This window comes from Mercenaria mercenaria, chromosome 14, assembly GCF_021730395.1.
Source record: "Mercenaria mercenaria strain notata chromosome 14, MADL_Memer_1, whole genome shotgun sequence".
Taxonomy (NCBI): domain Eukaryota; kingdom Metazoa; phylum Mollusca; class Bivalvia; order Venerida; family Veneridae; genus Mercenaria; species Mercenaria mercenaria.
The window spans coordinates 64,938,832-64,963,104 of NC_069374.1; the positions used below are offsets into that span (position 1 = coordinate 64,938,832).

Here is a 24,273-nt window from a genome sequence, read left to right on the forward strand (position 1 = left end):
TGCCCATCACACTAAAGTAATGCATATAGAGGCACCTTTGGTCTTCTGGTCATAATCAGTAAATCAACTTTTCATGCAGAATTACAAGTTATGTGTGTGAGCAATATGCTTTTTCAGCTTTTTGAAAGAATGGTTGCAACATTTCAGTTGTAATTACTGGACATGTTAATCTAGAAAATATTATGCTGAGAGATTTGCCTGTAGTTTTTAGTTTATTTACAGCACAAGTTAAAAGGTCATACAGTCAGTAAGTGGCGTTTCACCAAGAATTGTCCTGAAATGCCCCAGCCAATCAAAATATTCCATGAAAATTTGTTTTCATTGATTTCAGAACCAGGACAGATTATGATGAATGTGAAAGTTTCATGTGAAAACTTCTGTAAAGTCAATGATTAGTACATACCTATCAAAGAGATGGTAGAAATGAGTTTCTTTGATTTCCTTTTTTGTCCTTAACATTTTGGACAACAGCATAAAAGTGTGACTGATTAAATTATATCAATGGCTCGGCAGTGTATCAGTGCTAGCATTATCACTTTTCTGTTTTGTATTTTTTGGACCTTGTAGCGAGACTCCCTTATTTAGATTTATATATACTTGTTCCACATTTGCGGCATGTTTAAAATAGAATTTGCATGCTCATGCGATATTGTGAAATCATTAATGTTCATGAAGGAATAGTTTCTATCAGTTCACGAAATTAAATCCCATCAAACAAGTGATCTTGATAAGTTGATATCTACAAATTCATATCCAAATAAAATGACTGTTATGAGGAAAACCACAAATTTTATAACAAAAAAAAAATGAAATGATTTCACGGTATTTAGGTACAGGATATTAAGATTGCTTATATATACACACAATATTGGTAGTTGCATGTTTTGTTTGTTTGTTTATTTTGTTGGGTTTAAGTCATACAGACATAATTTTAGATCGTGTGATGATTTTCTAGCTTTTAATGGTGGAGGAAGACACTAGGCGCCTCTCCAGGCATTATTTCAAGCACAGGCAGCCATTTGGGTAGAACCACTGACCTTCCATTAAACCAGCTGGATGGTTTCCTCACATGAAATAATTCTACACGCCAAATGAGGTTTCAAACTCACAGTTGCAAGTGGCAAGTTGTTTAAAGCCACCGACGATGATCTGTCGGCCACAGAGGTCCCAATTTGGTTTTAACAGTAGACAAATTAGAATAAGTTATCAGTTAAATTGTTTGCAAGAAGAAAATGTCTGTCAAAGGGAAAGTCATTTCCTATGGCAAAAAATAGCCTATGGAAGACTATCAATTGACTGCTGACCACAGAATCTACACAAGTGAATTTAAAGTTTATTTAATGGAAAGAAATTTTGCTTTAGCGCTCAAATTTACAATGTTTTTTTTTCTACTGTATAAACATTTAATTCTGTCAGTACAAAATTTATTGTTTTTAACCAAAAGGGCTGTTCTTGCAGACAAAATATTGTGAATTCAATTTTTAAATGCATAATAAACTTGAAATTTGACTTTTTATGCCCCCAAAGGGAGGTATATTAGTTTTCAACTATCCGTCCGTTCGTTCATCACAACGTTAACTTTTGCATGAAGGCACTTTACTCGCGAACGACTGCACCCAGGACCTTCAAACTTCACATGCTGATAGTACTTATTGAGTTCACGACCCCTACTGACATTGGGGTCACCAGGTCAAAGGTCAAGGTCACAGTGGCCAATGTTAACTTTTTGCATGAAGGCACTTTACTCGCGAACCACTCCACCCAGGACCTTCAAACTTCATCTGCTGATAGTACTTATTGAGTACACGACCCCTACTGACTTTGGGGTCATCAGGCCAAAGGTCAGGGTCACAGGGGCCAGTGTTAAATTTTTGCATGAAGGCACTTTACTCGCGAACCTCTGCACCCAGGACCTTTAAACTTCACATGCTGATAGAACTTATTGAGTTCACAACCCCTACTGACTTGGGGTCACCAGGTCAAAGGTCAAGGTCACAGGGGCCAATGTTAACTTCTTGCATGAAGGCACTTTACTTGCGAACCACTGCACCCAGGACCTTCAGAGTTCACATGCTGATAGTACTTACTGAGTACATGACCCCTATTGACTTTGGGGTCACCAGGTCAAAGGTCAAGGTCACTAGGTCAAAGGTCAAGGTGCTGCGGGGGCATTTGTCACCATTAGTGACAGCTCTTGTTTGTTTGGATTTAGTCACCTCAGAATCCACAAAAATTAGTCCCCCAAGAATTTGAATTAAACATTGTATTCAGTAAATTAAAGTTATTGCCAATACGGATGCGAGAAATTCTGAATTTGACGACAGTTCTGTGAGGTCTTAAACCTAATCATACTGAACACGATTGCTTCTGCCTTTTCGACCAGTGCAGATCATGATCAGCCTGCATATATGTACAGTCTGATCATGATCTGCATTGTTTGCCATACAGTCAGTAAATTTTTGGTATGCACCCATTTTAACAGTGAATGGTACTGTCCAAATTGACAGATGGACAAATTATAGAAATTCAGCAGGGTAAGGGTTAAAAACTTGTACAATATATATTTCAGAATGTGAACCATGCCCTTGGTATGGGTATAAAAATGTATCAGGATGTGAGCCTTGCACTATCAATGCCACACTGCTCAGGTAATCTATGGTTATTTAGCTCTTACAGACCAAACACAGATTTTTTAGCAATTTGATGTTTAGCCTGCTGGTGGCAAAAGGTTTTGCCTTTGCGACCATTGCAGACCAAGATCAGCCTGCACATCCGTGCAGTCTAATCATGGTCTACACTGTTCGATATTCAGTTAGTAGGTTTTCTGTGAACAAGCCTTTAAATAATAAGTGGTATTGCCGGAATTGACTAGTGGAGCAGTCCATTTTAGAAATTTAGCTATTGACTGGCCAATAGTTCAACTATGGTTTACTTGGCTGTTGTCAAAAATTGAGGTAAACAATTTTGATATTTACTTCTGATGTCTAACCACCTCGGTAGCATAGTGGTAGAGTGCAGGAGGTCCTGAGTTGGATCCCTGGCCGCGTCATACCAAAGATGTTAAAAATGGTACTAGTAGCTTCCTCGCTTGGCGCTCAGCATTAAGAGGATAGTGCTAGGACTGGTCAGCCAGGTGTCAGTATAATGTGACTAGGTGAGATATCATGTCACCTGTCTACGGCATCAAATTCCAGAGAGGCAGCACTATAAAGTTGGACACTGTGCTCACTGCTACTAGTGGACAAAGTGAAAAATCGTTGAAAAAGACGTTAAACCTGAGCACAAGCATACATTGATGTCTTGTTATGAAACAATTACTGAATGGCTTACTGGGTGAATAGTCAAAACTGTTAACCCTTCAGGGGACCACATTTGTTTCAGAGACGAATCGTCCTGCAAGACTAGTGACTTACAATTGTTACTCATCTCGCATCACCTGCAGGGCTAGTGGCTTACAATTGTTACTCGTCTCGCAACAAAGTTCACTAATCCTGCTAGTTTCAGATGTCTCATATTTTCTGGCAGACGACACTTTTTCATGTACACTGTATTTAATACTTAAAAAAATAAGGAATGTTATGAAACCAATGCACAGCCTGTTTTATGACCTACTTTCTTGTTTTTGAAGTTACAGCATAAAAATTTGGACCACCTGTATAATTTTTGATACAGATTTCAATACTCCTCATGAATAGTCATAATCTTGACCTACTGACCTACTTCCTTGTTTTTGAAGCTACAGCAAAGAGATTTGGACCACTTGTATAATTTTCTAACAGCTTTTAGTAGTTATCTTGAATTACCTTTACTATGACCTACTCACCTAGTTTTTATGCCCCCGAAGGGAGGCATATAGTTTTTGAACCGTCTGTCTGTCCGTCTGTCGGTCTGTCAGTCTGTCGGTCTGTCGGTCTGTCAGTCTGTCAGTCTGTCCGCAATTTTCGTGTCCGGTCCATATCTTTGTCATCGATGGATGGATTTTCAAATAACTTGGCATGAATGTGTACCACAGTAAGACGACGTGTCGCGCGCAAGACCCAGGTCCGTAGCTCAAAGGTCAAGGTCACACTTAGACATTAAAGGATAGTGCATTGATGGGCGTGTCCGGTCCATATCTTTGTCATCGATGGATGGATTTTCAAATAACTTGGCATGAATGTGTACCACAGTAAGACGACGTGTCGCGCGCAAGACCCAGGTCCGTAGCTCAAAGGTCAAGGTCACACTTAGACTTTAAAGGATAGTGCATTGATGGGCGTGTCCGGTCCATATCTTTGTCAACCATGGATGGATTTTCAAATAACTTGGCATGAATGTGTACCACAGTAAGACGACGTGTCGCGGGCAAGACCCAGGTCCGTAGCTCAAAGGTCAAGGTCACACTTAGACGTTAAAGGATAGTGCATTGATGGGCGTGTCCGGTCCATATCTTTGTCATCCATGGATGGATTTTCAAATAATTTGGCATGAATGTGTACCACAGTAAGACGATGTGTCGTGCGCAAGACCCAGGTCCGTAGCTCAAAGGTCAAGGTCACACTTAGACGTTAAAGGTCATTTTTCATGATAGTGCATTGATAGGCATGTCCGGTCCATATCTTTGTCATTCATGCATGGATTTTAAAATAACTACGCATGAATGTGTGACACAGTAAGACGACGTGTCGCGCGCAAGATCCAGCTCCGTAGGTCAAAGGTCCTAAACTCTAACATCGGCCATAACTACTCAATCAAAGTGCCATCGGGGGCATATGTCATCCTATGGAGACAGCTCTTGTTTTTTTTGTCTTTGAAGCTGTAGCAAAGAAATTTGTTCAAGCAAGCAACAAAATTCAGATGAGCGATATAGGGCCATCATGGCCCTCTTGTTAATCAAACATTCTTATGTTTTTCAGACAGGGCAAACCTGGTGGAGTATTCATACCTCCCAATTTACGAACAACAACTGTAAAAAGTAAGGCTTGTTTTTATATGTATGAGTTTATATATTTGATGTATCTTATATTATATGTTTCTTTTTACTCCCAAGTTAAGACTGATTTTACTCCCAAGTTAGGATTGATTTTACACTGACTTACTATAGCTTTTACTCTTAATTAAAGCCCCAACTTTTACTACCCTGGCAGTAAGTTTTGTAGGAGGAGCCTATCAAATAACAACGCTACTCTAGGCTGTCTGTCAGCTAAAAATAGCTCACTTTCAATGATTCACAAGTAAATGTAAACAATGGTCAGTTGAAGAAGAAATATGAACTTATATGTTTTGATGGTTACAAATTAACATTACCTATATTTTATGCATCCATATCAGTATCAATCTTATGAAAAATTCAAAGTTCAAACTAGCATTCCTGATTTTTAGCTCCCCTGTCACATAGTGACAAGGTGAGCTTTTGTGATCACCCTTCGTCCGTCGTCCGTCCGTCCGTGCGTCCGTCAACAATTTCTTGTCTGCACGATAGTGGTTTCATTTCTGATTTTATTTTAACCAAACTTGCACACAACTTGTATCACCATAAGATCTTGGTTCCTTTCTTGAACTGGCCAGATCCCATTATGGGTTCCAGCGTTATGGCCCCTTAAAAGGCCAAAATTAGCTATTTTGAGCTTGTCTGCACAATAGCAGCTTTATTTATGATTTGATTTTTACCAAACTTGCACACAACTTGTATCACTATAAGATCTTCATTCCTTTCTGGAACTGGCCAGATTCCATTATGGGTTCCAGAGTTATGGCCCCTGAAAGGCCAAAAATTAGCTATTTTTACCTTGTCTGCACTATAGCAGCTTTATTTATGATTTGATTTTTACCAAACTTGCACACAACTTTTACCACCATAAGATCTTGGTTCCTTTCTGGAACTGGCAAGATCACCCTTCGTCCGTCGTCCGTCCGTCCGTGCGTCCGTCAACAATTTCTTGTCTGCACGATAGTGGTTTCATTTCTGATTTTATTTTAACCAAACTTGCACACAACTTGTATCACCATAAGATCTTGGTTCCTTTCTTGAACTGGCCAGATCCCATTATGGGTTCCAGCGTTATGGCCCCTTAAAAGGCCAAAATCAGCTATTTTGAGCTTGTCTGCACAATAGCAGCTTTATTTATGATTTGATTTTTACCAAACTTGCACACAACTTGTATCACTATAAGATCTTCGTTCCTTTCTGGAACTGGCCAGATTCCATTATGGGTTCCAGAGTTATGGCCCCTGAAAGGCCAAAAATTAGCTATTTTAACCTTGTCTGCACTATAGCAGCTTTATTTATGATTTGATTTTTACCAAACTTGCACACAACTTTTACCACCATAAGATCTTGGTTCCTTTCTGGAACTGGCAAGATTCCAGAGTAATGGCCCCTGAAGGGGTCAAAATTAGCTATTTTGACCTTGTCTGCACAATAGCAGCTTTATTTATGATTTGATTTTAATCAAACTTGCACAAAACTTGTGTCACCATAAGATCTTGGTTCCTTTCTTGAACTGGCTAGATCCCATAATGGGTTCTAGAGTTATGGCCCCTGATAGGGCCGGAATTGGCTATTTTGACCTTGTCTGCACAATAGCAGCTTCATTTATGATTTGATTTTAACTAAACGTGCACACAACTTGTATCACCGTAAGATCTCGATTCTTTTTTATACGCCCGTAGGGACGTATTATGTTATCGCCTCGGTGTCCGTCTGTCTGTCTGTGTGTTGGTTAGCAATTTTCTTTCCACTTTGTAACTCTTGAACCCCTTGATGGATTTCAGAGAAACCTGACACAAATGTTCACTCATTGAAAGGATGTGCAGAGCGCATGTTTCGGATGGCTAAATTCAATGTCAGGGTCACACTTAGGGGTCAAAGGTCATAATCCTTCATTTTATGTGAATATTGCTTTGCATTTGTGTTGCATTGCAGTGCTCTTGTTTTTATTTGGCAGATCCTTCTTTTGTTTGCTTACAATATTTTTTTATTACTTCCCTTTTATGTTACTATAAATAGCTTATTTAATAACTTTTTTATTATTGGCCGTAGGGAAAAACTGAGACCACTTTTCAGTGGTACAACATGGATGGTACCTCCAATTTTTAGGTGTATTTTGACATATCTGTACCTTGTAAGAATTTTTTCTTTTTGTTTTTGGTTAAAGCAATGGTATTCAGGGTGCGATATAGGGCCATCATGGCCCTCATGTTAAACTTCTTAATGTAAATTGAACAGTGAAACTTAAAATCAAGCAATCATTTATCTTTTCTGTTTTTGCTGGCAGGTCCATTAATTGAGATGATGTAGCAATAAATGCAGAAATGATAAACTATGTAAGTCTGGGATGTAGAACAATACACACAAATTAGCAAGTGTTGCTGTGATAAGGTCTAATAAAAATGATAAGCTATTTGAAATAATTTATCACTGTATGTCTGTAATCGGGCGGGGCGTGTGTTCTCCGTGACTATTTGATAAACGACATTGTGTCTGAAATCATTAGTCCTCCACCTCTGATTCATGTGGGGAAGTTGGCAGTTACTTGCGGAGAACAGGTTTGTACTGGTACAGAATCCAGGAACACTGGTTAGGTTAACTGCCCGCCATTACATAACTGAAATACTGTTGAAAAACGACGTTAAACTCAAAACAAACAAACAAACAAACAAAAATGATTACTAAGTATATATGGTAAATGATGGTGAAATTCAAGTTTGCTGATGTAAAACATAAGACATTTGTAATAACATACAAATGTATTTTCAGTGACTGCTTTCAAAGTCAGTGGTATTTGTTCGAGATATGCTTCTGTAAAAGATTGACAATCTATGTAACACTTTTCATGAAAATGTGTGAAAGCATCATCTCCATGTCACTAATTTCTGTTTTTGCAGTTTAAAAACTCATAATGCCTTTGTTTATAATGTAGCAGCAACTTTCTATGAAAATGAAAGATGTCTGTTTCTTGTAAAAATCATATTTTCAATATTTTTATATGCCCGAAGGGACGTATTATGTTATACCCCCGGTGTCCGCCTGTCCGTCCGTCCGTTAGCAATTTTGTGTCCGCTCTGTAACTCTTGAACCCCTTGAAGGATTTCAAAGAAACTTGACACAAATGTTCACCACACTGAGACGATATGCAGAGCGCATGTTTTGGATGTTTCACTTCAAGGTCAAGGTCACACTTAGGGTTCAAAGGTCATATGAGTGTGTTTCGTGTCCGCTCTGTAACTCTTGAACTGCTTGAAGGATTTCGAAGAAACTTGGCACAAATGTTCACCACACTGAGACAATGTGCAGATGGCTTGTTATGGATGACTAGCTTCAAGGTCAAGGTCTCACTTAGGAGTGAAAAGGTCATATATGACTTTGCTGTGTCCGCTCTCTAACTCTTGAACTGCTTGAAGGATTTCAAAGAAATTTGGCACAAATGTTCACCACACTGAGGCGACTTGCAGAGCGCATGTACTGGATGACTCGCTTCAAGTTCAAGGTCACACTTAGGGGTCAAAGGTCATATATGACTTTGCTTTGTGTATACTGCTCTGCATTGCTGTGCTCTTGTTTTATTTGGCAGATCCCTTTTTAGCTCGACTATTCGAAGAATAGTCTAGCTATTCTACTCACCCTGGCGTCGGCGTCGGCGTCACACCTTGGTTAAGTTTTTGCATGCAAGTACATTCAGCCATCAATTAAAGGCATATAGCTTTGAAACTTATTTTTTCTTTTTCTAGGTCAATTACCAACCTCTCTGGGTCAAGTCCCATAACTCTGACATGTATTTTGAGCAAATTATGCCCCCTTTTGGACTTAGAAAATTTTGGTTAAAGTTTTACATGCAAGTTACTATCTCCAAAACTAATGCAGATATTGATTTGAAACTTCACATGTGTCTTTAGGGTTATAAAACTAGTTGATAGCAGTAAGTCCCATAACTCTGACCTTCATTTTGGCCAAATTATGCCCCCTTTTGGACTTAGAAAATTCTGGTTAAAGTTTTGCGTGCAAGTACATACAGCTATTTCTAAAAGGCATATAGATTTGAAACTTATTTTTTCTTTTTCTAGATCAATTACCAACCTCACTGGGTCAAGTCCCATAACTCTTGACATGTATTTTGAGCAAATTATGCCCCCTTTTAGACTTAGAAAATTTTGGTTAAAGTTTTACATGCAAGTTACTATCTCCAAAACTAATGCAGATATTGATTTGAAACTTCACATGTTTCTTCGGGGTTATAAAACTAGTTGATAGCAGCAAGTCCCATAACTCTGACCTTCATTTTGGCCAAATTATGCCCCCTTTTGGACTTAGAAAATTCTGGTTAAAGTTTTGCGTGCAAGTACATACAGCTATTTCTAAAAGGCATATAGATTTGAAACTTATTTTTTCTTTTTCTAGATCAATTATCAACCTCACTGGGTCAAGACCCATAACTCTTGACATGTATTTTGAGCAAATTATGCCCCCTTTTAGACTTAGAAAATTTTGGTTAAAGTTTTACATGCAAGTTACTATCTCCAAAACTAATGCAGATATTGATTTGAAACTTCACATGTTTCTTCGGGGTTATAAAACTAGTTGATAGCAGCAAGTCCCATAACTCTGACCTTCATTTTGGCCAAATTATGCCCCCTTTTGGACTTAGAAAATTCTGGTTAAAGTTTTGCGTGCAAGTACATACAGCTATTTCTAAACGGCATATAGATTTGAAACTTATTTTTTCTTTTTCTAGATCAATTACCAACCTCACTGGGTCAAGTCCCATAACTCTGACATGTTTTTTGAGCAAATTATGCCCCCTTTTAGACTTAGAAAATTTTGGTTAAAGTTTTACATGCAAGTTATTATCTCCAAAACTAATGCAGATATTGATTTGAAACTTCACATGTGTCTTCGGGGTTATAAAACTAGTTGAAAGCACAAGTCCCATAACTCTGACCTTCATTTTGGCCAAATTATGCCCCCTTTTGGACATAGCAAATTCTGGTTAAAGTTTTGCATGCAAGTACATACAGCTATTACTAAAAGGCATATAGATTTGAAACTTAATTTCTTTTTCTAGATCAATTACTAACCTCACTGGATTAAGTCCCATAACTCTGGCATGTATTTTGGGCAAATTATGCCCTCTTTTAGACTTCGAAAATTCTGGTTAAAGTTTTACATGCAAGTTATTATCTCCAAAACTAATGCAGATATTGAATTGAAACTTCACATGTGCCTTCGGGGTTATAAAACTAGTTGATAGCAGCAAGTCCCATAACTGATATGCATTTTGGTCAAACTTTTCCCCCTTTTGAACTTAAACCTCTTTTGACATTTAACCTTTTTGGGTAATATTTTCCTGCTTCTGGGACAATATTTCGAATAGTCGATCTTGGCTGTCTTACGGACAGCTCTTGTTTGTTCTCTTACAATAAAATTTTTTATGAATTACTTCCCTTTTTTGTATCTAAAAATAGCTTATTTTGAAACTTCTTTATTATTGGCCGTAGGGAAAAACCGAGACCACTTTCCTGTGGTACAACATGGATGGTACATTCAATTTTTAGATGTTTTTTAATCCCCCGCCACAAGTGGTGGGGGGTTATAGGATAGTATATTCAATTTTTAGATGTTTTTTAATCCCCCGCCACAAGTGGTGTGGGGTTATAGGAATGGTCTCTGTCCGTCCCGTCCTTCTGTAACATTTTGTGTCCGCTCTGTATCTCCTAAACCCCTTGAAGGATAATCATGAAACTTGAATCAAATGATCACCTCATTATGGCGATATGCAGAACCCATGAGTCAGCCATGTCGGCTCAAGGTCAAGGTCACAACTCAAGGTCAAAGGTTTGAGCCTACCATTTCATGTCCGCTCTGTATCTCTTAAACCTCTTGAAGGATAAATATGAATATGGATTAAATGATCACCTCATCAAGACGATGTGCAGAACTCATGAGTCAGCCATGTCGGCTCAAGGTCAAGGTCACAACTCAAGGTCAAAGGTTTGAGCATTCCATTTTGTGTCCGCTCTGTATCTCCTAAACCCCTTGAAGGATTTTCATCTAACTTGGGTCAAATGATCACCTCATCAAGACGATTTGCAGAATTGATGAGTCAGCCATGCCGGCTCAAGGTCAAGGTCACAACTCAAGGTCAAAGGTTTGAGCCTTCCATTTTGTGTCTGCTCTGTATCTCCTAAACCCCTTGAAGGATTTTCATCAAACTTGGGTCAAATGATCACCTCATCAAGAACTCATGAGTCAGCCATGTCAACTCAAGGTCAAGGTCACAACTCAAGGTCAAAGGTTTGAGCTCTGTATTTCCTAAACCCCTCTTAGGATTTTCATGAAACTTGGGTCAAATGATCACCTCATCTACATGATGTGCAAAATTCATGGGTCAGCCATGTCAGTTCAAGGTCAAGGTCACAGCTCAAGGTCAAAGGTTTACCCTTTCACTATCCATACCAGTGGCGGGGGATTTAGCTGTCTTTCAGACTGCCTTGTTTAAATTACTTTACCTGGTAAGAATTGTTTTTTTTTGGACTTAGAAAATTTTTTGGGATTTCTTCTTTTTGTTGTTCCTGTCCTTTTGGCTTCAACAGTCAAGTTCTTTAAATTTTGCTCCCATCCTCTGATGTAACCCTTCGGGCATATATTGCCCAGCTTGGCGGCGCTCTTGTTTTCATATATTTGCTAATGGTTTGAATATTTATTAACATAGTTGAAAATATTATTAAATCTTTTTTTATGATTACCTCCCTTTATGGCCTTAACATCATAAGTTCATATGTAATATTGAAAGTAGTTATTTTCTTACCATGTTGTTATGCATAACAATTTTAGAGTTGCTACTTTATCTGTTTTTAACATAAAACTAAAAGCTTATGGAACTTTAAAGTTCCATATGTTAGCCAGATATCTGAATTTTTGATACCGTAATAAGTAAGGTAGATTTTCAGTACTTCGATTGTACCAAAGTTAAGGTCAGTGGTGATTATTGAGTTTTAACATTATTTACAGTTGAAGTTAAATCAGATAATGGCATGAACGAGAACTTGTCTTTGGCAACTCCTGATTCACCCAGGAAGGAATCAAAGAATGGACTAAACACTGCCGTTATTATTCTTCTAGCTGTGATTGCTGTAGCGGTGGTTGGGTAAGCAGACTTGATATCCTTTACAACAAAATATTTTTGTTAGTTCACCTGAATTATTGTAGGCTAAACAGAACTAAATGTTTTCCCTATATATTCTATGTAAAATGCACTAAATTCAGAAAAATGCTACATATAGCCAGATCAGTTTCAGTATACAAATCCTTGCCTCATTTTTAGCTCGTCTGATTTTTGAAAAAATCTACGAGATATTGTCAACAAATGGTGTTGATTAAAAGTTTTGTTTAGGTCCACTTTTTCTCAAAGTTTATCATCATAAGGTGACTGTGTAGGCCAAGACCCATAACTCTGATATGCATTTTGTTAGCTCCACTATTCGGAGAATATGGGGGCTATTCTACTCGCCCCGGCGTCGGTGTCAGCGTCAGCGTCGGCGTCAGTGTTAGCTTTCTTGATTAAAGTTTTTCGGCAACCTTTATTTTTAGCTCACCTGTCACAAAGTGACAAGGTGAGCTTTTGTGATCGCGCGGTGTCCGTCGTCCGTCCGTCAGTCCGTCCGTCCGTGCGTCCGTCCGTCCGTAAACTTTTGCTTGTGACCACTCTAGAGGTCACATTTTTTGTGGGATCTTTATGAAAGTTGGTCAGAATGTTCATCTTGATGATATCTAGGTCAAGTTCGAAACTGGGTCACGTGCCATCAAAAACTAGGTCAGTAGGTCTAAAAATAGAAAAACCTTGTGACCTCTCTAGAGGCCATATATTTCACAAAATCTTCATGAAAATTGGTCAGAATGTTCACCTTGATGATATCTAGGTCAAGTTTGGAACTGGGTCACGTTCTGTCAAAAACTAGGTCAGTAGGTCTAAAAATAGAAAAACCTTGTGACCTCTCTAGAGGCCTAATATATCATAAGATCTTCATGAAAATTGGTCAGAACGTTCATCTTGATGATATCTAGGTCAAGTTTGAAACTGGGTCACGTGCCTTCAAAAACTAGGTCAGTAGGTCAAATAATAGAAAAACCTTGTGACCTCTCTAAAGGCCATATTTTTCATGGGATCTGTATGAAAGTTGGTCTGAATGTTCATCTTGATGATATCTAGGTCAAGTTCGAAACTGGGTCACGTGCCTTCAAAAACTAGGTCAGTAGGTCTAAAAATAGAAAAACCTTGTGACCTCTCTAGAGGCCATATATTTCATGAGATCTTCATGAAAATTGGTCAGAATGTTCACCTTGATGATATCTAGGTCAGATTCGAAAGTGGGTCACGTGCCTTCAAAAACTAGGTCAGTAGGACAAATAATAGAAAAACCTTGTGACCTCTCTAGAGGCCATATTTTTCATGGGATCTGTATGAAAGTTGGTCTGAATGTTCATCTTGATGATATCTAGGTCAAGTTCGAAAGTGGGTCACGTGCCTTTAAAAACTAGGTCAGTAGGTCAAATAATAGAAAAACCTTATGACCTCTGTAAAGGCCATATTTTTCATGGGATCTGTATGAAAGTTGGTCTGAATGTTCATCTTGATGATATCTAGGTCAAGTTCGAAACAGGGTCATGTGCGGTCAAAAACTAGGTCAGTAGGTCTAAAAGTAGAAAAACCTTGTGACCTCTCCAGAGGCCATACTTGTGAATGGATCTCCATAAAAATTGGTCAGAATGTTCACCTTGATGATATCTAGGTCAAGTTTGAAAGTGGGTCACGTGTCTTCAAAATATAGGTCAGTAGGTCAAATAATGAAAAAACGTTGTGACCTCTCTAGAGGCCATATTTTTCATGGGATCTGTATGAAAGTCGGTCTGAATGTTGATCTTGATGATATATAGGTAAAGTTTGAAACTGGGTCAACTGCGATCAAAAACTAGGTCAGTAGGTCTTGAAATAGAAAAACCTTGTGACCTCTCTAGAGGCCATACCCTTGAATGGATCTTCATGAAAATTGGTCAGAATGTTCATCTTGATGATATCTAGGTCAGTTTCGAAATTGGGTCAACTGCGGTCAAAAACTAGGTCAGTAGGTCTAAAATTAGAAAAATCTTTTGACCTCTCTAGAGGCCATATTTTTCAGTGGATCTTCATAAGAATTGATCTGAATGTTCACCTTGATGATATCTAGATCAGTTTCGAAACTGGGTCACGTGCAGTCAAAAAGTAGGCCAGTAGGTATAAAAATAGAAAAACCTTGTGACCTCTCTAGAGGCCATATTTTTCATGAGATCTTCAAGAAAATTAGTGAGAATGTTCATCTTGATGATATCTAGGTAAAGTTCAAAACAGGGTCACGTACCTTCGAAAACTAGGTCAATAGGTCAAATAATAGAAAAACTTTGTGACCTCTCTAGAGACCATATTTTTCAATGGATCTTCATGAAAATTGGTCAGCATTTTTATTTTGATAATATCTAGGTCAAGTTTAAAACTGGGTCACATGAGCTCAAAAACTAGGTCACTATGTCAAATAATAGAAAAAACTACATCGTACTCAAAACTGGGTCATGTGGGAAGAGGTGAGCGATTCAGGACCATCATGGTCCTCTTGTTCTTTGTTATTATTATATCTAACTGTAACTTCACATAAACATTGTCCAGCATACAAACAAAGTATGTGCAGGGGCTGGGCCCATTATACCCAAGGTTAAGGCCACCAAGGTGATATACTTAGGTTATTTTTAACTTTTCTCTAATTGGCATCTGGTGGGCTGAGCGCGAAACTGTTGTAACTGTATATGAATAAAGAACAAGATACAATAGTTTCGCGCTCAGCCCTCGATCTATCATTAACTCCTATTAGGTTGGGGTCATAAAATTCTTGATCTTGCAGCAGTTCAGTCATTATAATTGCTCTGTAGTGCTAGGCTTTGAATAATAGCACCTGTATAAATTCTTGTAATAATGTATATTTAGACATAAATTCATTTTACTGTCAAATCGCCAAATAATGGAGTGCGCTGTCTTGCGGACAGCTCTTGTTAAAATTATGGCCCTTTTTGTACTTAGAAAATTTGAGTTTCTTGGTTAAAATTTTTGTTTAGGTCCACCATTTCTCAAAAACTATAAGAAACTTTGCACACTCATTATAAGATAACTATGCAGGCCAAGAACCATAACTCTAACCTGCATTTTGTCAGAATTATGACCCGTTTTGTACTTAGAAATTCTGAATTATAACTCTTCAAAGGTTAGCTTTTGTGATCGCCCCGTGTCCGTCGTCCGTCCGTCAGTCGTCTGTCATCAACAATTGGACTGTTTACACACTAGAGGTCACAATTTTGGCCCAATCTTAATGAAACTTGGTCAGAATGTTACCCTCAATAAAATCTTGGACGAGTTCGATATTGGGTCATCTGGGGTCAAAAACTAGGTCACCAGGTCAAATCAAAGGAAAAGCTTGTTAACACTCTAAAGGTCACAATTTTGGCCCAATCTTAATGAAACTTGGTCAGAATGTTACCCTCAATAAAATCTTGGACGAATTCGATATTGGGTCATCTGGGGTCAAAAACTAGGTCACCAGGTCAAATCAAAGGAAAAGCTTGTTAACACTGTAGTGGCCATATTTATGATCATACCTTAATGAAACTTGGTCAGAATGTAAATCTTGATGATCTATAGGTCAAGTTCAGATCTGGGTCAGGTGGGGTCAAAAACTAGGTCACTAGGTCAAATCAAAGGAAAAGCTTGTTAACACTGTAGTGGCCACATTTATGACCATACCTTAATGAAACTTGGTCAGAATGTTAATCTTGATGATCTATAGGTCAAGTTAAAATCTGGGTCAGGTGGGGTCAAAAACTAGGTCACTAGGTCAAATCAAAGGAAAAGCTTGTTAACACTGTAGAGACCACATTTATGACTATATCTTTATGAAACTTAATCAGGATGTTAATTATGATGATCTTTAGGTCAGGTTTGAATCTGGGTCATGTGGGGTCAAAAACTAGGTCACCAGTTCAAATCAAAGGAAAAGCTAGTTAACACTTTAGAGGCTACATCTATGACCATATGTTAATAAAACTTGGTCAGAATGTTGATCTTGATAATCTTTAGGTCAGTAGGTCAGGTGAGCGATACAGGGCCTTCATGGCCCTCTTGTCTTACATACTGTCCAGTACATGCAGACGAGCGATGGCACCTGTAGGGGTTGCTCTTGTTAAGAATTTTTTGTGCCCCACCCCAAAAAACTTTTGGGAGGGTCCAAGAGTTGCTCTTATTTGGCTGGCTGTCTGACCTTGGGTCTGTTCTGATTTGTGTTGTGCATATTTCAAAAAATATTCGACATAGGGTTATGAAACTTTATAGGAATAATATTCAGCATGTGAAGTTGTGCACCTTTGTTTTATTTTGAGATTTCACCCAGACTTACAGTCCTTGACTTAGTGATAAAATACACATTAGGTGCTTAAAAGTTTGTGTTGCATGTTTCTTAAGAATATTTGACCAAAAGTCACGAAAGCATGGGTGGATACTATTCAGCATGTGATTTTTTGCACCTGAGATTTGTTTTGGTTTTCTTTCTGCAAGACAAGAGTTATAGCTATTGACTTAGTCAAAGATACACATTGAGGGCACAAAAGTTTGTGTCCCATGCATCTCAAAAAGTATTTGACCTTGAGTCATAAAACATTAGAGGATATTTATATAGCATGTGTTGTACACCTGGTGTTCTGTTTGGGATTTCACTCAGCAAGACCAGAGTTGTGGTCCTTGTTGCAATTTTCTTTAAAAAAAAAATGTTTCACCAAGAGACATCAAACCATGTACAGTGACAGGAATAGGGGGCACTAGCCAGTGACTTATGGACTCACATCTAGACTAAAACTGAAATGAAATGAAGAGAATAGGAGGGGTCATATGGCTTTTAAGAGAGGTGTTTCATTCACATTTGTCATCAGTATCACACTGCTGTGACCTGGTATTACTACTTATCGTAAAATTGAGTTTTACTTCACCAGATACGACCTTCTTTGTCCTTTTTTCAACTGAAGTTCCAAAAAGACAAACATTCACAATGAAATTTTAACAAAAATTAGTTTTAATTTAGACATCTGTGGCAACCACAAGGGGAAAATTTAGTGTTCACTCACCTCTTCACCATTATGAGACCAGATCAAATGGCTCCCACACTGGTTCCATTAGTACTGTTAGGCCTATGTAGATGTGATGCATCTATCATTGTTACATTATCTGTCATTAATTGTACTTTGTACTTAGAAGATTCAGGACAAATTCTAAAACAAATCTTGTTTGTATTAAAAATGATAGATATGGTTCAAATAACCAAGTTTTAAGATGGGATAATTTTGTGAATATAAAAAAAGATAAATGTTTTGTGTTCTCTGTAGGTCAATGGTATTTGGAGTGATCTTTTGCTACAGGAATAGAATGTTGTCAGGTAATTTTATTTATTTATATTTTTATTTTTATATATGATTGTATTATTCAAACTTCATTTAGTCAGTGCAGATTTCATGTTTTCTTCTTTTAAAGAAGGTAATTAACATGTAACTTTCAGCTGCATACATTGGATATCTTTAAATTCTAGTTCAGTCTCCCACATGTTGTGGGAGAGATATATTGATTTAGTGCTGTATGTCACAAAGTTTGTCCACACAACTCCTCTGACATCACTAGACTGAAATACTCCAAACTTCAAAAGAGTGATCATTGTCAAGCCTTAATATGGGTATAGTCTGCATGCTCTGGTTCAGTGATTTTCGGCAGAAATATGGTGTCCTTCAGGGCTCAACAAATTCTTTGAAAGCAACTCGTCTGGCAATTCGAGCTGTTAAGAATTTTCATTCATCCTGCTACAGTTCATACTCTTCTAACAGTTCACCTTTAGAACAGTTTTTACACGCGGACTCTTTTTTAAAGTCCGTTAAAAATGGTAAATACCGGATTTTTGTTCTGACTATCAAGCATCTAGCTAATACGATCAAAACATGGTACTGTAACAGTAACAGAGCAGATTTTAAGAGTTGCAAACAACAAATTTACTTCTGTTTTAGATATTTTAGCTTTACAGGTTCTTCAGGGCACTGCTTTTATTAGATTTATTATATTTTTTGGTTAAAAATGGCTCTTGTCCTGCAGGAAGAGTACTTCAGCAAGTTTCACTCACCTGCCAGGCTGTTTTCTACACGTATTTACAAGCGTAAGATTGGATTTGTCAAGCTCTGTCCTTGATTCATCATGTTGATGTTTTGGCCACTTCCTTAATATTATTGGGCAGATTTCCACCAAATCTTACAGGAGTTATCAGTGCCAAGCCTCATTTTACATACTGTCAGCAGTGATTTTCAGCCCTGCTATGACCTTTGATTTGTCATACTTTACCTTATCTGTGCAACTGCTTGGACACCACCAACAGGAATTTCACTAGACTTCATAAAAGTGATCATTGTAAACTTTTTATATGCCCGAAGGAACGTATTATGTTATGCCCCCAGTGTCCATCTGTCTCAGTCCGTCCGTTAGCAATTTTGTGTTCGCTCTATAACTCTTGAACCCCTTGAAGGATTTCAAAGAAACTCGATACAAATGTTCACCACATTGGGATGACATGCAGAACGCATGTTCTGGATGGCTCGCTTCAAGGTCAAGGTCACACTTAAGGGTCAAATGTCATATGAGTGTGTTTCGCATCCACTTTATAACTCTTGACCCCCTTGAAAGATTTCAAAGAAACTGACACTAATGTTCACCACATTGAGACGACATGCTGAGTGCATGCTCTTGATGGCTCGCTTCAAGGTCAAGGTCACACTTATGGGTCAATAGTCATGTGAGTGTGTTTTGTGTCTGCTCTGTAAGTCTTGAACTGCTTGAAGGATTATAAAGAAATGTTCACATCGAGACAACGTGCAGAGCACATGTTCTGGATGTCTCGCTCCAAGGTCAAAGTCACACTTATGGGTCAAACGTCATAGCTCTGTAACTCTTGAACCCCTTGAAGGATTTAGAAGAAATTTGACACAAATGTTCACCACATCAAGATGATGTGCAGAGCACATGTTGTGGATGGCTGGCTACAACGTCAAGATCACACTTAGGGGTCAAAGGTCATACCTCCGGGCATATATTGCTCCGCATTGTGGTGCTGTTGTTTATGCATATTCTGGGGCAGATTTCTGGTTCAGTGATTTTCAGTGAAGTTATGGCCCGTTATTTATGAAATTTTGTATTTTAGCAGCATCTCTTTTACCATTTGGTAGATTTCTACAAAACCTTACAGGAGTTATCAATGCTTATTATGCATTTCATTGCATGTTCTAGTTCAAAGATTTTCATGTGGAGTTACAGCCCTTGATGTGCTGTATTTTACAGTGTTTACACTACTTGTTATATACTATAAGGCTGAATTTCACCAAACCTCCTGAGTAGTCAGTGTGAAACGTAGTTGTGCATATCATTGGCATGTTCTGGTTTGATTGTTTTTAGTGGAACTATGATATTTGATTTGTCAAATTTTATGATGTCTGTGCTACTTCTCCTATGTCTGTTGTTGGAATTACCCCATACTTCACAGGAGTGATCAGTGCCAAGCTTAATTATATTTATCATTGGAATATTATGGTTGAATGATTTTCATTTGAGATAGAGCCCAAAATTTGTGGCATTTTACAATGTCTGCATGTTTAGTCATGGGAGATATATGTTCTTCATGCAAAACAATCTCTAGTTATGCCCCCCTTCAAAGAAGGAGGGGTATATTGTTTTGCAGATGTCGGTCTGACGGTCGGTCTGTATGTAGACCAGTCCGTTTCCAGATGATAACTCAAGAAAGCTTGGGCCTAGGATCATGAAAGTTGATAGGAAGGTTGGTCATCGCCTGCAGATGACCCCTATTGATTTTGAGGTCTGTATGTCAACGGTCAAGGTCACAGTGACCCTGAACAGTTAAACGGTTTCCAGATGATAACTCAAGAACGCTTGGGCCTAGGATCATGAAAGTTGAGAGAGATTGATCATGACCAGCAGATGACCCCTATTGATTTTGAGGTCATTTGGTCAAAGTACAAGGTCAGATTGGCCAGGAACAGTTAAACAGTTTCTGGATGATAACTTGAGAACGCTTGGGCCAAGGGTCAAGAAAGTTGATAGAGAGGTTCAACATGACCAGCAGATGACCCCTATTGATTTTAAGGTCAGTAGGTCAAAGGTCAAGGTTACAGTGACCCGGAACATTCAAACCATTTCCAGACAATAACTTGAGAACGCTTGGGCCTAGGATCATGAAACTTGATAGGGGGGTTGGTCATGACCTGTAGATGACCCCTATAGATTTTGAGGTCTGTAGGCTAAAGGTCAAGGTCACATTCACCTGGAACAGTTAAACCCTTTCTGAACGATACTTTGAGAATGCTTGGGCCTAGGATCAGGAAACTTAATAGGGAGAGGTTGATCATGACCAGCAGATGACCCCTGTTGATTTTGAGGTCAATAGGTCAAAGGTCAATGTCACATTGAACCAGAACAGTAGAACTTTTGTTTACAGTGAGCAAATAATTTCTGTTTCTTGTGCAATTACTGAATGCATCAAGGGGGGCATTTCGTGTTCAACAAGCTCTTGTTTTAAATGGCCTTTAAACTTAGCTCATAGCTCTGTCATCCATCCCTTGGATTTCCCATGAATTTTCAGTGTGATAGTTATCTTGCACAGCTCCAAGGTCTTTTGTCTCTAGTTCAAGAACAAACATTGGATCCTGGCGTAATATTAACTATCTCATCCATCAAGACATTTTTAACAAACTTTAATAGCATAACTGTTTATCTTAACATGATGGTGTGACATGCATAGAATGCTTGAATCATGTTACACCTAAGATCAAGTACTTAACCCTTACCCTGCTAATTTTCTAAAATGGACTGGTCCATCATTCAGTATGGGCAGTACCATTTATCATTTGAAGGGGTGTTTACTGAAAATTTACTGACTGAATAGCGAACAGTGCAGACCATGATCAGATTGCACGGATGTCAGTACATTGCCAGTGAACACCCCTTCGAATGATAAATGTTATTGCCAAAATTGAATGAAGGACCAGTCCATTTTAGAAATTTAGCAGGCTAAAGGTTAAACAAACCAAGTATCTGATATTGTCGATGGTTTTATTACAGGTTCGCAAAACCCTCCTTCAACTCCAAGTGCTGATATTGCCCCACTGTTACCTGGCCAGGGGATTCCTACACCCACACATCAAAATGGATATGGAAATATTCCCTACCAACGAAATAATCAAACACTTATACCACATGGTGAAAATTATACAAATAATGTTTTGAACGGGCATGTCAGAAATGATCATGTATGGAATCTTAACTTCAATCATAATCTAATGGATGGAAGGGAAAATGTGAATGGTGCTGTTGGAAATAATCAAATAGTTTCAGAAAGGGAACATGCAATCTCAACAGAAGATAGCATTAATGGTAATGTTCAGTCTGCTAGGACTGTGAACAATCTGGGACAGATGACAGGTGACAAGGGTTTAAAGATTAATGTTCCACAGACAGCTCCAGCACAGAAAAAGCAAAACAAAAGTGAACAAAGACAAGATGCAATAAAAGAAAGTGCAGTAGAAAGTCATCAAGGTGCAGTTGGTGGTATATATGATAATTCATGTGATAAGAAGGTAGAAGATGAGTCTAAGGTTTCGAAAGATAAGAAGAAAAATCGAGACAAAACAAATACTAAAGTTTCTGTTCATAATAATACTTTTGAAAAGTGTAAGATATACTTCGGAAATCCGAAAAGTAAACCTCGAAATGATGTTAATGTAGAAAATTGTGTTGAAGAAAACAGTATGTCAGGTACATTTGTGTTGGCAAGCTCCTGCAGTTCATCGGACATTAATTCTGTCCCAACTATGGAGCTGACTGAACAAAGAGATATAAATAAGAGCAAAGAAAGTGCTAGCAATGGAACAAGTTTAATTGACGCTGTAGATGAACCTACAAATAGAGATGAGTTAAAGGAAATCAGAGGTAATGATGAACCTCCTTGTAGACCTGAGCTTAGTAACAGTCCGGGTTGTGATATTCGACCAGTGGAAGATATGAGGTCAGGTGATGTAGGCAGAAATGGTGCAGTTGAGAAAGATAGAAAACATAAGACGGAGACCGTAGAAGATGAAAAATCTCTGAATCCATCTCCTCAGAAAATAGCCGGTACTGTAGCACCTTTACAGCCATCTGCACCTAGAGGTATGTTAATTGTTTTGACACATCTAAATTTAGTACTATTGATGTGTCTTTGTAATTGAATAACCTAAAAATACATGTTATGTTTCATGTTAATTTGATGAAAGTTTTTGAACACTTTCATATCTGGTCTTATTTCACTTTTTTTAGCTCACCTGTCACATAGTGACAAGGTGAGCTTTTGTTATCACCCTTCGTCCGTCGTCCGTCGTGTGTCCGTGCGTCCGTCCGTGCGTCCGTCAACAATTTCTTGTCTGCACGATAGTGGTTTCATTTATGATTTTATTTTAACCAAACTTGCACACAACTTGTATCACCATAAGATCTCGGTTCCTTTCTTGAACTGGCCAGTTCCCATTATGGGTTCCAGAGTTATGGCCCCTGAAAGGGCCAAAATCAGCTATTTTGACCTTGTCTGCACAATAGCAGCTTTATTTATGATTTGATTTTTACCAAACTTGCACACAACTTGTATCACCATAAGATCTTGGTTCCTTTCTTGAACTGGCCAGATTCCATTATGGGTTCCAGAGTTATGGCCCCTGAAAGGACCAGAATTAGCTATTTTGCCCTTGTCTGCACAATAGCAGCTTCATTTATGATTTGAATTTAATCAAACTTGCACAAAACTTGTGTTGCCATAAGATCTCAGTTCCTTTGTTGAACCGGCCAGATCCCCTGATGGGTTCCAGAGTTATGGCCCCTGAAAGGGCCAAAATTAGCTATTTTGACCTTGTCTGCACAATAGCAACTTCATTTATGATTTGATTTTAACCAAACTTGCACACAACTTGTATCACCACAAGATCTTGGTTCCTCTCTTAATCTGGCCAGATTCCATCATGGGTTCCAGAGTTATGGCCCCTTAAATGTCCAAAATTGGCTATTTTGGCTTTTGCAGCCATATAGATACTTCATTTATGGTTTTATTTAATACAAACTTCCAAAATATCTTCAACAACAATAAATCTTGGATTTCATGACAAATCAGATCCAATCGTAGTTTCCAGAGTTATTTTATATCTGATTACCTCCCCTGATTGTAGTCAAAATGGATTTATATCAGTAAGTACTTACAGGACATATTTGAAATTTCATAATTGTCATTAGTTGGACCGAGCCAATCAGGGTAGATAACTATGGACTGATTTTATGTCAAATTACCTCCCTTTATTTCACATTAAAATGGGTATATCTCCGTAACTAATGAAGATACTGATTTGAAATTTCATTTATGTCAACAGATTTATTTGGCAGATCCTTCTTTTGTTAACTTGCAATAATTTTCTTTTGAATTACTTCCCTTTTACGTTACTATAAATAGCCTATTTTTAGTAACTTTTTTATTATTGGCCGTAGGGAAAAACCGAGACCACTTTTCTGTGGTACAACATGGATGGTACCTCCAATTTTTAGGTGTATTTTGACATATCTGTACCTTGTAAGAATTTTGTTTTTCTTTTTGGTCAGATTTCTTTCCTTTGTTGTTCCTGTCCTTTGGACTTAGATATTTTTTCTGAGGACCTTCTTGTCCGCAAGTGCAGTGATAACAGGTGAGCGATATAGGGCCATCATGGCCCTCTTGTTTTCACATATGTGCACCTATTCATATAAGACCTATTCAAATTCCATGAAGTTGTGTCAGGCATTTCCTTTCAAAAGATGATATCATATATCTAACGGGTGATATGGCAAATGTATTTTAAATTGTAAAACAGTTCCCCTTTTAGATACTTCTGCTTATTAATGTTGTAATTAGTGGTATTGTATGACATTGTTCAGATTTTCATAAACTTATTTCTTTTGAGAGAAGTATGTCAAATTTTGTATGTAAGAAAAACTAACACTTTTGAATTATTTTTTTACAGAACGTCCAACTGCTCGAGTCCGTAAGTTGACTTTTCTTGTATCTTTTAAAATGAAAATGCTTCCTAGTTTATTATTCACATAGAATTACTGCAAAAATATACAATACAGTGAGAGCTTA

At 38.0% G+C, this 24,273-nt stretch overlaps 1 protein-coding gene across 5 annotated transcripts in view; it reads left to right on the forward strand.

Annotated features, from left to right (window-relative positions):
* LOC123527810 (uncharacterized) overlaps positions 1-24,273 on the forward strand; it is a 51,477-nt gene that overhangs the window by 19,038 nt on the left and 8,166 nt on the right. For all 5 annotated transcript variants that reach the window (XM_053523716.1, XM_053523717.1, XM_053523718.1 and 2 more), the window contains exons 6-11: positions 2,570-2,648; positions 4,896-4,954; positions 11,987-12,122; positions 17,426-17,475; positions 21,204-22,289; positions 24,155-24,175. In XM_053523716.1, the coding sequence (XP_053379691.1) occupies positions 2,570-2,648; positions 4,896-4,954; positions 11,987-12,122; positions 17,426-17,475; positions 21,204-22,289; positions 24,155-24,175 (1,431 nt within the window). The remainder of the gene's footprint in view (positions 1-2,569; positions 2,649-4,895; positions 4,955-11,986; positions 12,123-17,425; positions 17,476-21,203; positions 22,290-24,154; positions 24,176-24,273) is intronic.